This window comes from Ovis aries, chromosome 6 (genome assembly GCF_016772045.2).
Source record: "Ovis aries strain OAR_USU_Benz2616 breed Rambouillet chromosome 6, ARS-UI_Ramb_v3.0, whole genome shotgun sequence".
In the NCBI taxonomy this organism is placed as follows: Eukaryota; Metazoa; Chordata; class Mammalia; order Artiodactyla; family Bovidae; genus Ovis; species Ovis aries.
Window position 1 is genome coordinate 107,573,639 of NC_056059.1, and position 18,173 is coordinate 107,591,811.

General features: G+C 40.1%; 1 protein-coding gene and 1 long non-coding RNA gene across 2 annotated transcripts in view; one reads left to right on the top strand and one right to left on the bottom strand.

Annotated features, from left to right (window-relative positions):
- Positions 1 to 1,786: 1,786 nt before the first annotated feature.
- Positions 1,787 to 18,173, top strand: part of LOC132659984 (uncharacterized) — a 57,870-nt gene continuing 41,483 nt past the window's right edge. The window contains exon 1 of the mRNA XM_060417492.1: positions 1,787 to 9,412. Coding sequence (XP_060273475.1) covers positions 7,471 to 8,973 — 1,503 coding nt within the window. The 5' untranslated portion in view covers positions 1,787 to 7,470 and the 3' untranslated portion in view covers positions 8,974 to 9,412. The remainder of the gene's footprint in view (positions 9,413 to 18,173) is intronic.
- LOC132659983 (uncharacterized) overlaps positions 12,719 to 18,173 on the bottom strand; it is a 41,201-nt gene continuing 35,746 nt past the window's right edge. The window contains exon 3 of the long non-coding RNA XR_009601113.1: positions 12,719 to 17,535. This is a non-coding gene — a long non-coding RNA (uncharacterized LOC132659983). The remainder of the gene's footprint in view (positions 17,536 to 18,173) is intronic.

Sequence of the window (18,173 nt, forward strand, 5' to 3'; positions counted from 1 at the left end):
TGCCCTCTATCCTCATTAGGGAGGGGTTACTTGGGCACATGCATATGCTAAGGAATATTGCAATGTCCATTTATGCCGTATTTCATTGCATGGAACTGCTAGTCTGCGCAGGCTACCACAAAAGAATACCACAGATGAGGTGCCTTAAACAGCAAAAATGCATTTTTTCACATTTCTAGAAGTCCAAGATCAAGGGTGCCTTCAGAGTTGGTTTTTGGTGAAGCCTTTTCCTGGTTTGCCTTCTCTGTGCCCTCATATGAATGTTCCTTTGTGTGCTTATGGAGAGAGATCTGGAATCTTCTTTGGACTTCCCCGATAGCCCAGATGGTAAAGAATCTGCCTGCAGTTCAGGAGAACTGCGTTCAGTCTCTGGGTCAGGAAGACCCCTTGGAGATGGAAATGGCTACCCATTGCATTATTCTAGTCTAGAGAATCCCATGGACAAAGGAGCCTGGAGGGCTACAGTCCATGGAGTTGCAAAGAGCGGGATACTACTGAGTGACTAGCCCTTTCACGTGTTCCTTTCTTAGGAGGACAGTGTTTCCACTGAATGAAGGCCCTGCCTTATGACTTCATTTATTCACCTTCTTTACATTACAGTGTTATGGCTTCACCAAGTGAATTTTGGCGACAGCAAAATTTAGTCCATAAGAGCAAAGTATAGACTTTAAAAAAATGCTAAACCAGAAACAGATGCTAAACAAGCAAACAAAAAATGCTAAACAAAAACAGAAACACACAAGCCAAAAAAAAAAAAAAACCTCAGAAAGATATATTTATATTTTTTTGAAAATTCTTATCTCTAGTCTAGTGATAGACTTTATAATATGCATCCACATTTTTTATAAACACATATAACAAAAAATATTCTGAAGTATTAATCATAGGAAGTAGATGGAACAGCCTGAAATTAACATCCCTGGGATATTTTGACTATACTGGCCTTATTGGCAATAATATTTAGTTTGGGAAGGAGTCAGGTATGAGGTAGCCTCTCTTTAAATAAGGCTTTTGATTTGTGTGGGTTATGAAAAGCCACAGTCACTACTATAAACAGTGATTATCACTCATCTTTTTATCCTTCTGACATATTAGAGTTATTTTCCAAAATTTCATATCAATCACCTACCTCCATCTATTACACATATGACAAACTACTATTTGGTAAAATCCAGTTCAGACTGAACGACTAACACACAACACAACACACACAATTCAGTCTCATAGAGTCAAAGTTACAAGAAATAAGTTCTCGAGGGCTGGGCAAATTTGAGGAATTTGAAATGTCAGTACCTCCATTTTCCTTCTTTTCCAAAGGAATCATTTTGAGAAACCCATGGGAAATGCCTTCCCAGGCTCCCTGCCATGAATGTCTCCTGTGCTACACCTAGAAAAGGCAAAATCTTTTCTTCTATTTCTGCACCACACACATAGTGAGCATGTCCTCTGTTTCCAAACACTGTGCTGAGTACTGGAGATAAGAGATGAGCATACTTTTTGCCTTGGGAACACTGACACATAAACAGATCATTCCATGAGTTGTGATGGGTGCCCACAGAGACAGGGCTATGAAACGCTGCCTTTGGCTGACAAGGAGAGCAGATATGTGAGCTTCAGATGTTAGAGTGCACTAGAGTTTGCTTGGTAGGGATGCAGTGAAGAATGATAGAGAATGTCAGGCATCAAGAAGAACATGAAGTACTGCAAGGCTTGGAGAGAGCATGGCACAGTTCTAGAACTCAACAGATCAGTATGCTTTTGACGCAGACAAAAAGGAGTAGGGAGATGAAAGTTAGGGAGAAAACAGATTATGCTAAGGGTGTTTAATATCATGCTTAGGCATTTGAGCTTTTTGTTTTTTTCTTTTTTAGACATTAGATAGCTCAAGGGAATTTTTAAGCAGGATTGTATAATTAGATTTTTGTCTCATAAAGTCTGCTGCAGCTAAGTCGCTTCAGTCGTGTCTGACTCTGTACGACCCCATAGACAGCAGCTCACCAGGCTCTGCCATCCCTGGGATTCTCCAGGCAAGAACTAGACTGTTACCAATTTGGACAGTGGGGCGAAAGGGATTGTAGCTATGAAACCATTGTCATTGTGCAGTTCGATTGTAAAGAGGCCAGCATTAGAGTTCTTTGTGATTATGTCATTATTGATTCAATAGTTAACAGAATACAGGGGAGCAGCTAGGTACACAAAGCATATCAGAAAGTATCTTATAAACATCATGAGCTTCTAGGCATGTCTCCTGTTTACTCAGTCTTCAAAATCTTTGTGTGTTTTAGTTGCTCAGTTGTGTCCAACTCTTTGAGACCCCATGGAATATATAGCCTGTGAGGCTCCTCTGCCCATGGGATTTCCCAGGCAAGAATAACTGGAGTCAGTTGCCATTTCCTTTTCCAGGGGATCTTCCCAACCCAGGGATAGAACCCACATATCCTGCATTTCAGGCAGATTCTTTATTGTGTGAGCCACCAGGGAAGCCAAATAATCAAAATAATAATTTCACACTTTCATTAGATGTCTTGTAACATCAAAAGCATTTTCTTGTATATTTGCTTATGTCTGTCTCACAAAAGTTTCTCAAAAACAGGCAAGAAAAGGAATGGAAAAAGTGACTTGCATTGAAAGCCCAAGACTAACAAGGGGCAGCATTGAAGGTAGTCTTCTAATTTGGTATTTATTCCAGTTCACTGCACAGGCTTCTATTATTAACAGTTCTTTGGCAATGACTAACAAGCATCTTCTTTATTTTCTGTAACTCCTCATATCCTGTTTACCCAGCATGAGGCCCATCAACTCTCCCTTTCTTTGGGTGACTTGGTGACTGCTGGGGTTTTGGAAATTAGGCTTCTGCCTGGCACTGCTCAAGGTCATTTGTGTCATACAGTCCCATAATGTGTGTGTCCTAGACCCTGGAAACCAAATTCTTGAAAGTGTTCCTCTTACCCCTGGACTTGAACAAATTAAAGAGGACTCTAACAAGCAGAAGGTTTCTCTTCAAGGACGATATTCCATTGTAACTCTTAATATAGATAATTGGATTATACTTCAGTGTTTTATTTATTTATTTTTACTTTTAATGGACCTCAAATGCAATTGTATTATCTATTACCTGTGGTCATGAATGTATATTGATCTGTGGATTATCCTCTTTTAAACTTTTTTGTTTTTAATGAATAATGTATTTATTTGAAATAGTAAATGATGAACAAAATGAAGCAGGGCAAAGGCAAACAGAGTTGCCAAGAGAAAGCACTGGTCATAGCAAACACCCTCTTCCAACAACACAAGAGAAGACTCTGCACATGGACATCACCAGATGGTCAATATTGAAATCAGATTGATTATATTCTTTGAAGCCAAACATGGAGAAGCTCTATACCCTCAGTAAAAACAAGATCAGGAGGTGACTGTGGCTCAGATCATGACCTCCATATTGCAAAATTAAGACTTAAGTAGATGAAAGTAGGGAAAACCACTAGGCCATTCAGGTATAACCTAAGTAAAATTCCTTTTGATTATACAGTGGAAGTGAGTAATAGATTCAAGGAATTAGATCTGATAGAGTGCCTGAATAACTATGGAAGGAGGTTTGTAACATTATACAGGAGGTGGTAATTAAAATGATTCCCAAGGAGGGAAAAAATGCAAAAAGGCAAAATAGCTGTCTGAGGAGGCCTTACAAATAGCTGAGAAAACAAGAGAAGCTAAAAGCAAAGGAGAAAAGGAAAGATACACCCATTTGAATGCAGAGTTCTAAAGAATAGCAAGGGGAGATAAAAGCCTTCTTAAGTGAACAATGCAAAGAAATAGAGGAAAACAATAGAATGGAAAAGACTAGAGATCTCAAGAAATTTAGAGCTACCAAGGGATTATTCCATACAAAGATGGGCACAATAAAGGACAGAAATGGTATGGACCTAATAGAAGCAGAAGATATTAAGAAGAAATGGCAAGAATACACAGAAGAATTATACAAAAAACATCTTAATGACCCAGGTAACCACGATGGTGTGATCACTCACATAGAGCCAGATATCTTGGAGTGTGATATGAAGTGGGCCTTAGGAAGCATTACTATGAACAAAGCTAGTGGAGGTGATGGAATTCTAGCTAAATTATTTCAAATTCTAAAAAATGATGCTGTGAAAGTGCTGCACTCAGTATGCCAGCAAATTTGGAAAACTCAACAGTGGCCACAGGACTGAAAAAGGTCAGTTTTAATTCCAGTCCCTAAGAAAGACAATATCAAAGAATGTTTAAACTACTGCACAATTGCACTCATCTCACATGTCAGCAAAATAATTCTCAAAATTGTCCAAGCTAGGCTTCAACAGCATGCGAACCAAGAAATTGCTGATGTTCAAGCTGGATTTAGAAAACACAGAGGAGCCAGAGATCAAATTCCAACATCTTTTGTATCATAGAATAATCAAGAGAATTCCAGAAAAAGACATCTACTTCATTGACTGCACTAAAGCTTTTGAATGTGATGCATAGGATCACAACAAACTGGAAAATTCTTAAAGACATGAGAATACCAGACCACCTTACCTGCCTCCTGAGAAATCTGGATACAAGTCAAGAAGCAACAGTTAGAACCAGGCATGGAACAACAGACTGGTTTCAAATTGGAAAAGGAGTACCTCAAGGCTGTATATTGTCACCTTGCTTATTTAAATTATATGCAGAGTACATCACATGAAATGCCAGGCTGGATGAAGCGCAAGCTGTAATCAAGACTGCTGGGAGAAATATCAATAACCTCAGATATGCAGATAACACCACCCTTATCCCAGGAAGCAAAGAGGAACTAAAGAGCCTCTTGATGAAGCTGAAAAAGGAGAGTGAAAAAGCTGGCTTAAAACTCAGCGTTCAAAAAAAGAAGATCAAGGCATCCAGACCATCACTTCAAGGCCAATAGATGGGGAAAAACAAAACATTGAGAGACTTCATTTTCTTGGGCTCCAAAATCAATGCAGATGGTGACTGCTTCCATGAAATTAAAAGATGCTTGCTCCTTGGAAGAAAAGCTATGACAAACCTAGACAGCATATTAAATAGCAGAGACATTACTTTCCCAACAAAGGTCCATCTAGTCAAAGCTTTGGTTTTTCCAGTAGTCATGTATGGATGTGAGATTTGGGCTATAAAGAAAGCTGAGAACAGAAGAATTGATGCTTTTGAACTTTGGTGTTGGAGAAGACTCTTGAGAGTCCCTTGGACTGTAAGGACATCCAACCATTCAATCATAAAGTAAATCAGTCCTGAATATTCATTGGAATGACTGAGCTGAAGCTGAAACTCCAATACCTTGGCTAATTGATGTAAAGAGCTGACACATTAGAAAAGACCCTGATGCTAGGAAAGATTGAAAGCAGGAGAAAAAGGGATAACAGAGGATGAGAAAGTTTGATGGCATCACCAACTCACTGGACATGAGTTTGAGCAAGTTCCATGAGATGGTGAAGGACAGGGAAAGTTGGTGGGCTGCAGTCCATGTGGTCACAAGTCAGACAGTACTGAGTGACTGAACAACAGCAACCAATTTGTTTGAAATGGAGTCATAAACATCTATGAATCCACAGATCAAGGCAGGACTCTGATAGCACTGTGAGGATATCTCTTGACTCGTTTAATCACCTGATGGACTGCAAGAAGTTCCAACCATCCTAAAGGAGATCAGTCCTGAGTGTTCATTGGAAGGACTGATGTTGAAGCTGAAACTGCAATACTTTGGCCTCCTGATGTGAAAAACTGACTCATTTGAAGAGACCCTGATGCTCAGAAAGATTGAGGGCAGGAGGAGAAGGGGATGACAAAGGATGAGATGATTGGATGGCATCACCAACTCAATGGATATGAGTTTTGGTAAACTCCGGGAGTTGATGATGGACAGGGAGGCCTGGTGTGCTGCATTTCATGGGGTTGCAAAGAGTCAGACATGACTGAGTGACTGAATTGAACTGAACTGAACTAACCTCAAGAGTCCACCATTCCAAATATTCTACTGGACAAGTTGCTCTAACAGTTGAGGTAACTGAGTACCCAAAAGGGACAAGAGACTTGTCTTGTTCATGATTAATGGCCTGTGATATAAAAATCAATGATCTTTGGGGATTAGGGGACTTTCTGAAAACAAAGTTATAAATTTTCTGGAAAATGCTGGGTTTTATACTTCCACATTTAAACTTGATAAGAGGGAACAATTTCTCCCCTGAGAATGATTATAAATCTAGTACATTTTGACATGTGCATCTATGTATTTGAGCATGTGTATGTCTGTGTCTGAGTGTGAAGTGTATATGTTTGTGTGTGTGTGTGCGCACGCGCACACAAGAAAGAGAGATTCCAGCTTCAGGAGTTTCACTTTGCAAAACAAAAATGCTCTTCACTGATATTTATTCACGCATACTCACATACTAGTAATATTTGAATTATCTTTTGAAGTTGATAAAGTTTCTAAAAATTCATTTCTTTATGTGGATTCTAGGTGCCATTTAAACTGGTGTGTTCTTTTTTCTGTGTCCCAGGGCAGGTGAGTCTGATCTCAGGCCCCTCAATGATATCCCTTCTTCTAGCAGTTCACTGAGTTGGGAATGTGTTCCCATGGATACTGCATCTCCATCTTTCCTACTGGTTTCTCTGTGGTCCCTCCCTCTATGTGCAGAAATTGTTTGATCAGCACTCAGTCTTCAGGAAGGACTTCTTTATAGATTAGGTATAGATTCCATGTGTCAGTAGGAGGAAGTGGGTTCAGTGTCTTCCAAAGCTGCCAGCTTGAACCTCTAATTATTTCATATTGTAGACAGAGGTATCTTAATTCTTTTCATTTCAGAAAATGTAACTGAAATAATTATAATGACTCTCATATGGAGTGAGGGATTTTCAATATGCCAGTTTTTGATATGGTGCTTTATAGATTTTTAACTCAGTTAATCTTCACGTCAACTACATAGCATAAATTCGGTTTATACATATCAATAACTTTGGCAATATTAATCAGTAAATATCATCAGCATTAAACAGATGAAGAAACTAAAGCAAAGATTATTTGAGTGACCCTCCACCCCCCCAAAAGCTGTGCACTTGACTGGTAAGTTATAATTCTGGGGTTTGAACCTAGGCACTCTGGCTCAAGGGATTTCCCTGGTGGCACTGGTGTTAAAGAACCCATCTGCCAGTGCAGGAGATGTAGGAGACTTGGGTTTGATCCCTGGGTCAGGAAGATCTGGAGAAGGCCACGGCAACCCACTCAGGTATTTTTGCCTGGAGAATCTCCATGGACAGATAAGTCTGGTGGGCTACAGCCCATGGAGTCAAAAAGAGTTGGGCATGAGTGAGCAATATAGCATAGGAACCTGGAATGTTAGGTCCATGAATCAAGGCAAATTGGAAATGGTCAAACAAGAGTTGGCAAGAGTGAATGTCGACATTCTAGGAATCAGCAAATTAAAATAGACTGGAATGGGTGAATTTAACTCAGATGACCATTATATCTACTACTGCGGGCAGGAAACCCTCAGAAGAAATGGAGTAGCCATCATGGTCAAAAAAAGAGTCCAAAATGCAGTACTTGGATGCAATCTCCAAAACGACAGAATGATCTCTGTTCATCTCCAAGACAAACCATACAATATCACAGTAATCCAAGTCTATGCCCCAACCAGTAATGCTGAAGAAGCTGAAGTTGAATGGTTCTATGAAGACCTACAAGACCTTTTAGAACTAACACCCAAAAAAGATGTCCTTTTCATTATATGGGACTGGAATGCAAAAGTAGCAAGTCAAGAAACACCTGGAATAACAGGCAAATTTGGCCTTGGAATGAGGAATGAAGCAGGGCAAAGACTAATAGAGTTTTGCCAAGAAAATGCACTGGTCATAGCAAACACCCTCTTCCAACAACACAAGAGAAGATTCTACACGTGGACATCACCAGATGGTCAACACCAAAACCAAATTGATCATATTCTTTGCAGTCAAAGATGGAGAAGCTCTATGCAGTCAACAAAAACAAGACCAGGAGTTGACTGTGGCTCAGGTAATGAATTGCTTATTACCAAATTCAGACTCAAATTGAAGAAAGTGGGGAAAACCGCTAGACCATTCAGGCATGACCTAAATCAAATCCCTTATGATTATACAGTGGAAGTGAGAAATAGATTTAAGGGCCTAGATCTGATAGATAAAGTGCCTGATGAACTATGGAATGACGTTCGTGACATTGTACAGGAGACAGGGATCAAGACCATCCCCATGGAAAAGAAATACAAAAAAGCAAAATGGCTGTCTGGGGAGGCCTTACAAATAGCTGAGAAAAGAAGAGAGGTGAAAAGCAAAGGAGAAAAGGAAAGATATAAGCATCTGAATGCAGAGTTCCAAAGAATACCAAGAAGAGATAAGAAAGCCTTCTTCAGTGATCAATGCAAAGAAATAGAGGAAAGTAATAGAATGGGAAAGACTAGCGATGTCTTCAAGAAAATTAGAGATACCAAGGGAACATTTCATGCAAAGATGGGCTCAATAAAGGACAGAAATGGTATGGACCTAACAGAAGCAGAAGATATGAAGAAGAGGTGGCAAGAATACAAAGAAGAACTGTACAAAAAGGATCTTCACAACCCAGATAATCACGATGGTGTGATCACTCACCTAGAGCCAGACATCCTGGAATGTGAAGTCAAGTGGGCCTTAGAAAGCATCACTACGAACAAAGCTAGTGGAGGTGATGGCATTCCAGTTGAGCTGTTTCAAATCCTGAAAGATGATGCTGGAAAAGTGCTACACTCAATCTGCCAGCAAATTTGGAAAACTCAGCAGTGGCCACAGGACTGGAAAAGGTCAGTTTTCATTCCAATCCCAAAGAAAGGCAATGCCAAAGAATGCTCAAACTACCGCACAATTGCACTTATCTCACATGCTAGCAAAGTAATGCTCAAAATTCTCCAAGCCAGGCTTCAGCAATAGGTGAACTGCGAACTTCCTGACGTCCAAGATGGTTTTAGAAAAGGCAGAGGAACCAGAGATCAAAATGCCAACATCCACTGGATCATAAAAAAAGCAAGAGAGTTCCAGAAAAGAATCTATTTCTGTTTTATTGACTATGCCAAAGCCTTTGACTGTGTGGATCACAATAAACTGTGGAAGATTCTGATAGAGATGGGAATACCAGAACACCTGACCTGCCTCTTGAGAAATCTGTATGCAGGTCAGGAAGCAACAGTTAGAACTGGACATCGAACAACAGACTGGTTCCAAATAGGAAAAGGAGTATTTCAAGGCTGTATATTGTCACCCTGCTTATTTAACTTATATGCAGAGTACATCATGAGAAACGCTGGACTGGAAGAAACACAAGCTGGAATCAGGATTGCCAGGAGAAATATCAATAACCTCAGATATGCAGGTGACACCACCCTTATGGCAGAAAGTTAAGAGGAACTAAAAGCCTCTTGATGAAAGTGAAAGAGGAGAGTGAAAAAGTTGGCTAAAAGCTCAACATTCAGAAAATGAAGATCATGGCATCCGGTCCCATCACTTCATGGGAAATAGATGGGGAAACAGTGGAAACAGTGTCAGACTTTATTTTGGGGGGCTCTAAAATCACTGCAGATGGTGATTGCAGCCATGAAATTAAAAGACGCTTACTCCTTGGAAGAAAAGTTATGACCAACCTAGAGAGCATATTGAAAAGCAGAGACATTACTTTGCCAACTAAGTTCTGTCTAGTCAAGGCTATGGTTTTTCCAGTAGTCATGCATGGATATGAGAGTTGGACTGTGAAGAAAGCTGAGCACCAAAGATTGATGCTTTTGAACTGTGGTGTTGGAGAAGACTCTTGAGATTTCCTTGGACTGAAGGAGATCCAACCAGTCCATTCTGAAGGAGATCATCCCTAGGATTTCTTTGGAAGGAATGATGCTAAAGCTGAAACTCCAGTACTTTGGCCACCTCATGCGAAGAGTTGACTCATTGGAAAAGACTGTGATGCTGGGAGGGATTGGGGGCAGGAGGAGAAGGGGACGACAGAGAATGAGATGGCTGGATGGCTTCACGGACTCGATGGACATGAGTCTGAATGAACTCCGGGAGCTGGTGATGGACAGGGAGGCCTGGCATGCTGCGATTCATGGGGTTGCAAAGAGTCAGACACGACTGAACGACTGAACTGAATAAAACTGAACTGAGGCAACCTAGCATGTTTGCATGTGATCTGACTCCAGAGTCAGACTCTTAATGACTCCAGAATACTGATGCTGTCTCATCCACCATTACCCAACCTGTAAACTTTAACTTTTGACTGAATATATGGCATTTTAATTATTTGTTTTTTAAGCCTTATACCCCTGCAGTCCACGGGGTCACAAATTCAGACATGACTCAGCGACTGAACTGACTGATTCCTCGTAACTATTGTAGTTTACTAAAGCCCATTTACCATTATTTCTTTATTTGCAACTCAACAGCTGTGTGAAGCAAGTAAAATTACTCTCCTCTCATAGCTGGAAACTGGTGTTCAGGCTCAGAGTGCTCAAAAGACACATCCAGGGTCCCATTAGCCATTAGCAGCAGTCATGTGACTGGAAGCCAATACACAAGACCCTTCAACTACAGTGAAATTTGTAGACCACCACTTTATGCTACTCTGAGTGAGTTCTAGGTATAGGCGTGGTTGTCATTTATTCTAACCTCATCCTAAGAAAATGATGATTTGGATAAAGCAAAGTGACCCACAGGTCCTCTACAAATAAGCCATGAGTACAGCCCCACTTACAGTGCTGGGACCAGCTCTCCTGGAAATGGGAGGATGTAGGTTCTGGCAAACTTTGGATATAAGCAAGTGAGAACGGCACCTTCAGCTCCCACAAGCCAGCAAGTTGGTGTGAATAGAAACAATGGTGTTCACAGTGCTAGGACCCAGAAGAATTAAGGCCTTCAAAGGGAATTATGTGGTTCCTTGTTGGAATTAACTGTGAAAAGTGTGGATAGGTGCCATTTAATTAAAAATGCTATATCAACCTAATGTTTGTTAACTCGTAAGTTAGCTTGACTTCTATGTCAGGGTAAATATAGCTTTCCTTTGCCATTGAGATCACAGAGTGATCCATTTCACGTGCAAATTATATGCAGTTAACTTTAAGTGTGCTGAGCTATGCTGCTGCTGATTTATTTCAAGTTTAAGGCTTGTTGTGCAGCCTTGCTGAAGTTGCACACACAATTTAGGGGTAACTTCAATCACTAATGAGTTCAGCTCTTTCTTTTTCAGCAGTTTTCTCCTACACCGTTAGCCATTCAGTCACTCCCAACTACAAAATCCAAACCCAGATCTGCTGGTTGCTTGGCATTTCCTAGAGCCCGGCAAACAGTAGTTTCTCCCTTGATGCTGACAAAAGCTTTCAATTGAGTAGTATCACTGTTTCTCTTTACAGAGGAATGTACCAAGGCTGCAAGAAATTTAGATGCTTGCCTGAGGTCACACAGAGAATGTTAGCCCACTCTGATGAAAATGCAGGAGTTTGAGGCTTTCTCTTCTGCAGGACACTGGGTCTTGAAGAAAAAAGATGCAGAAAATTATGCCAAATGTAGTTAAAAGCCAGTACATACAAGACTGTGATGCAATTCAGATGCTTCTCTATCCTGCTCTTGTTATTTCAGAGACAATTTTCTTACCGCCTCCCTTTTAATCATCTCATACTGGCCAAGGGTCAGATAAAGGTCGCTCTCCTCAACATGATTTTTACTATCTTCTTTCCTATTCCAGCAACCTTAGTCCCCACTCTTACCCTGTAACTGCTTGTGATTATTCAAGTCATATGCCAGCTAATTAAAAGCACACTTTTGATTCTTTCTCTGTTCAAGTATAGCAGCAGGAACTCAAGGTCCAGATAGGGTGACCAGTTGACCTGGTTTGCCAAGGACTAAGTAATTTTCCTAGATTTGGGGACTTTCAGTGCTAAAAAAGGATGCTTGGGAACAAATAGTTGTTCACTCAGGATCTAGACGAATATGCAGACCTTAATAGCACCTTCATGTACCTGAGTATTTAGATATTGCCTTCTCTATGCTCCTTGGTTGATATCTCAAGATTTATCTCATTGCTGTTTCATTATGAAATGTCCATCTCCAGTGAAGACAATAAAACCTCTTAGAGGAGAGCAAAGGGTGTGGACCTTGCTTTACTCATCTTGAATCCTGGATTTCAGTCTGGCACACAGTGAATATTCCTTAAATGCTTGGCAATTAATTTTGCAGGAGAGACTCAAATTCCTGCAAGGGACTCAGGAATTAAATAGTAGGTGTTTTAGTAAGATAGGAGCATTCTGTGCTCTGAGAATATTGAGGGATCATTTCCTGAACCCTGATATGCTCCATCTCTAGAGTCCTTGAAACTTCTTTAGGAAAGCAATTTGGGACAGAATCAGTTTAGACAGTTTTATAAAAAGTGGAAAGACTGTCAAGAGAAGAATTAGAGTGAGGAATTTGAAGAGTGTGTGTGGGATCATAGAAGAATGAATGGTGTAATTTAGTGAGTTCTTCTTAATTCAAGATACATGACTATTACATCAAGGGTACAGTGATTCTCAAGAAAAAAAAAGGCTGAATCTATTGAAAACAATGGGCACTTTGCTCAGAAGATATCATATTCAAGTTTAAGTTAGCAACCAAGATGTGAAAGGGTTAATTCCAAACTTTCACAAACAATTCCAGAGAATTTTGAACAGATAATCCATGTGAATTTATTTTATGAGCCTGAGATAATCTTGGTATCAAACTGAACAAGGGCCACTGATAAAAATTATATGGAAAACTCACCTATGAACATGGACATAAAATTTTTAAACAAAATATTAGCAAATTGGTTCCAACTATATATTAACAAAATCAAGACTGTGTTAGGTGTATTCCAGGAATACTAGCAAGGCTTAATATTGAAAATATCTAAAGTGATTCACTTCCTTAATTCATTGAAAGAGATACACCATAAAATCACTTCATTAGATTAAAGAAAAATATTTGCTAAATTAATTTTTTGAAAGCTAAAGGAAAACATAAAATCTTGAGAAAAATATATATAGGCAAGCATTTTAGTAATCTTGGATTTCAGGAGAAAGATATTTTATATATGGCACAGAAGCAGAGATTATAATAAAATTAATCTCATATCAAAGACACTATAAAAATGGGAAAAGAGGAGTCATTAACTAAAAGAATATATTTGCAATACCTATAATCAGCAGAAGACTAGGATTCACAATATATTAAATATAAAACCGCTGGGCCATATCTTTGTCTTAGCACTGGCATGTGAATGTAAACATTTAAGTATTTCTCCCACCTTTGAGAAACAGTGAGAACTTGACATAGATTGAGTCTAGATCATGTTTGTATCCCCAGACTATAACACAGTACCTGGTAAATATCGGTACACAGCCAGTGCTTACTGAATGAATAGAAATATTAACTGTATAGAACAAACCTACTAACTCCCAGTACGTGTGGTCCATGAAATACAAGACTCTGTGCTGAATCCTCTCCAGTGATTTACAAATAGTCAACCATCCACATCAATCAGGGATTTAGGTTGAAACAATACAGTTATTTCAATCTGCTTTAACAGTATTCCATAGCCTGGGTGGCTTAAACAATAGAAGTTTATTTATTGCAGTCCTGGAAGATGGAAAGTCCAAGATCAAGGCATGGGCAGATCTAGAGTCCAGGAAAGGTTCTGTTTCTGTTCTGTGAATTGAATTCTTCTAGCTGTATCCTCACATGGCCCAGAGCAGAGACGGTGGGGTGGGGACAGGAAGCAAGTTCTCAGGTGCCGCTTCTCATAAGGGCACTAATCCCATTCATAAAGACTCCACCCTAATAATATAATTGCCTCTCAAAGGTCCCATCTCTTAATACAGTCCAACTGGGAGTTAGGGTTTCAACACATGGATTTGGGATGGGGGGAACACAAATATACAGTCTATAACAGCCAACTAGAGCTACTTTAGGCAGAAACAGAAGCATTTACTAAAAAAGATAGGGAGTGATTTGCAAACTTCCAGAAAGGCTGGAGAACCAAACACAAATGATAGAAAAGGAGAGACTTCCCAGTCAGAACCACAGTAAAACAGAGCAATAGAACTAGTCTAGGGAGGACCTGAATGCAGTATCCCGTGCTGCCTGCAATTGCATGCAGTATGAACACCATGGTGGGGCTACCTCTAGTAATTTTACATTTCTGCTAAGTCTGCTGTCCATCAGAAAATAAAATTCTTTACTCCCGTCACTAATCCTGATACAGTTTTCTGGGCTGATATGTTAATTTGCAGACCTTAACTCTCATTTCCCTGGGAGCTTGTAAAGTTAAATCTGGACCCCTATTAACCTTCAGTGACAGGCAGGGATTATGTAAACATGAATAAAATGTTTAAGTTATGGACAACCAAAAAAAATGGCAGATGTCCATTACATAACACTTACATATTTTGACCACTGACACCTCATTTGCATTCTAGGTCTAAGGGTATACTCAGTTCAGAGAAGAGGAATGGATTTTCAGACTCCTCTTAAGAATCCAGCCTCAGTAACAACTAGCCCCAAGACTCTCAACACGGATGGCAATTCTTCCCCAGGAAGCATTTGGAACTATATGAAAACCTTTTATAAATTTATTGTGAGGCCTTAGTAGAATTTCACATTGGGAGAAAGAAGTAAAAGAAACCTGCAGTGCACAGAACACTCAAGGTAGCAAAGAATTGTTGTACTTCCTGTGCCCATATAGTCCTGAGGAATGTTGGACCCTATCACCCAGGGTGGAGAGCAGCTGTCATTGCATGGCTAGTGCCACACTCCACGTGGGGACCCAGAGCCAAGCCAACTGGAGCCTTGGGGAATTTCAGAAGCAAACTTCATTATCTGTATCAGGAAGAAGAAGGGAGACTAGGTTGTACTGAACATATTCTCGCAACAGAGTCATATGTGGATTTGGAACTTGGTCTATCACGCTTAAGCTTTTTCCTGAATTAAGGGGACCCTTTGAGAGTAGTTGGGGACCCTTTGTGAAGGTTGTAAGCAACTATAGACCTAAGAAGTCTCTAGACTCAACACTGCTTAACCTACCCCTAGGTGTCAGGGGAAATTTCGTCCTCATATGAACTCATTATCGTCTTCATTTCCTTTGATTTTCCATGTTGTCCATGTGTGTGCATGTGAGTGTGTGTGTGTGTGTGTGTGTGTTAATACACGAGTCTCTAGATATTAGGTAGCTGTGCTATGTTGTACTGTGCTTAGTTGCTCAGTCTTGTCTGACTCTTTGCAATCCCATGGACTGTAGCCCACCACTCCTCTCTCCATGGGGTTTCTCCAGGCAAGAATACTGAAGTGGGCTGCCATGCCCTCCTCCAGGGGATCTTCTCAACCCAGAGATCAAACCCAGGTCTCCTGCATTGCAAGCAGATTCTTTACCATCTGAGCCACCAGGGAAGTCCATTATGTAGTTAGGAACATTTTATTAAATACAGTTCTTTCACATACAAAGGAGAAGACCCAGCAAGATGGTAGGAGGGGCAAAATAACATTTAGAATCAAACCCCATACCCACCAGAGATGCTCGAGGGACTCAAACAAAACCTTGTGCACACCAGGAGATTCCACAGAAGCTGAGCCAGACCTGCTTTTGAGCATTTGTTTGAGTGTCTCCTGTGGAGGTACAGGTCAGCAGTGGACTGCTGCAGGTGCAGGGGCTCTGATGCAGCAGACTTGGGTATGGCATAAGCCCTCCAGGAGGAGGTTGCCATTAACTCCATCATAGAACCATCAGAACTTACACAGCACTGGGGAAACAGACTCTTGGAGGGCACAAACAAAACCTTGTGCACACCAGGACCCAGGAGAAAGGAGCGATGAGCCCGCAAGAGACTGACCCAGACTTGCCCATGAGCGTCCAGGAGTCTCCAGCAGAGGCTTGGGTTGGCAGTGGCCTGTTTCAGCGTTAGGGGCACTCAGTGTGGCAGTGCGTGCATGGGACCTTTTGAAGGAGGTCTCCATTATCTTAATTTCCTTTGCCATAGTTTGGCCTCAGGTCAGGGAGGGAACACGGCCCCAGCCATCAACAGAAAACTGAAGTAAAGATTGAGACTTGGACTATAAAGAAAGCTGAGTGTCTAAGAACTGATGCCTTTGAACTGTGGTGTTGGAGAAGACTCTTGAGAGTCACTTGGACTGCAAGGAGATCCAACCAGTCCATCCTAAAGGAAATCAATCTTGAATGTTCATTGGAAGGACTAATGCGGATGCTGAAACTCTAATACTTTGGCCACCTGATACGAAGAGCTGACTCATTTGAAAAGACCCTGATGCTGGGAAAGATTGAGGGCAGGAGGAGAAGGGGATGACAGAGGATGAGATGATTTCATGGCATCACCGAATCAGTGAACATGAGTTTGAGTAAACTCCGAGAGTTGGTGATGGACAGGGAAGCCTGGAGTGCTGCAGTCCATAGGATCACAAAGAGTCGGACATGACTGAGTGACTGAACTGAATTGAATTCACATGATGGGTTGCAGTGTAATTTGTAGCATTAATGGCAGTTGTGTTCATAATTGTGGCAAATTTTAGTCACCATGCTATTTATTCTGAATAAGGTATAAATAAGTATATGTGTAAATATATATACACATATGTCTATAAACACACATATAGACCCTTCTGCATATATATGGTATTAGTACCCTAAATCTTAGCATTTAAGAGTTTTTCACAACATTATTTATGGAATTGTAAAGTAATCAGAATTTTTAGTTATAACTTACAAAACTATTTTCCCTAAAGAAGTAATATTTTTAAAAAAGTCATAACAAGAGTAACTGATGTTTACATAGTACTTAATGGCTAATGGATCACTTTCCAATCTTACACACCAATGAATTACTAATCACATAAATGAATTGCTAATTATGCAGCTGCAGTTCAAAGGATCAGGTCATGAGAACAGAATAGAGCATCTTACACAAGTTAGAGCCAAGATCTGAGGCCAGGGTCTTGTATCATCAAACCTTTGCTCATCACTGCTAGCCAACTTCTTCCACTGATTACTGTCTTGAAAACCCAGACTTCATTCCTGAAAGGAAAATTCAATTTCTCCTTCCTCTTCAAGGGACAAAGCCCTCAAAAATGTTTATTCTTTACTCACTGAGTATCTTGAAACTTGAGGAAAAGAAAACATAATAAAAGCAACAACATAATTAGATTAAAATTATTACTTTTTTTCCTGTTTACACCCATGCCTTAGTTGCAGGACAGGCATCAAAGGTGAAACAAGGCCATTTAACTTGGAGCAACCAGGATAACAAATACTGATCTGTTAAACAGAACACTGGCCATGTCAGTGTGTGTAGCAAGTCTTCTTTGATATTTGATAATATCCTGAGCTGGTGGCAATCTGCACAGCACAGGGAAGATGGAGGATGGAAGAAAACACAACAGCTATATTGATGTAACTTTCAATAAAACCGATTTTCATACTCCTTGAAGAAAAGCCTATAACAAAAGACAAAATCAAAATACTGTTTTGATGATAGCAATAGTACTAGTTGTGACTTTTCTATAATTAAGAGGCATGTCTGGAATCATTTATTGCCTAGATTTGCATGTATATGCATTTTTAACCATTATTATTATTATCACTTAAACAAATATAGCAGAGACTGGTGACAGTTAATTGACTTGCTTAATATAACTTAGCAGCTTGTAAGGAGCAGAGCTGTAATTCAAACTTGCCTCTCTGACTCCATACCATGAGTTTTTCAGAATTACTGGCTCACGATCTTTCTTGTCACTTTCCTTTTCACATTAAATACACTTCGACAAATGTAAAGCCCCTGCCTGTCATATCCTGTAACCTTAGTCATCCTGTCCTATGCCAACAACTTAACTCATTCTATTTTTAGTGCTCTTTGTGGCCAGTTAGCAGGGCAAACATTGTGGCTAAGTAATATTGCTGTTGTTTATTTTCTCAAAGTCCCCAAGTATCATCCTTGGTCTTTTCAAGTTTGGAGAAAAGAAAACAAAATGAACAAAGCAAGAATTTTGCTCTAAGTATGACATAAAATTCAATTCTCAGTTCCTTGATGTGTGGCAATCAAGAAGTAATTCTTATTTTTGAAAATTTTCTTACC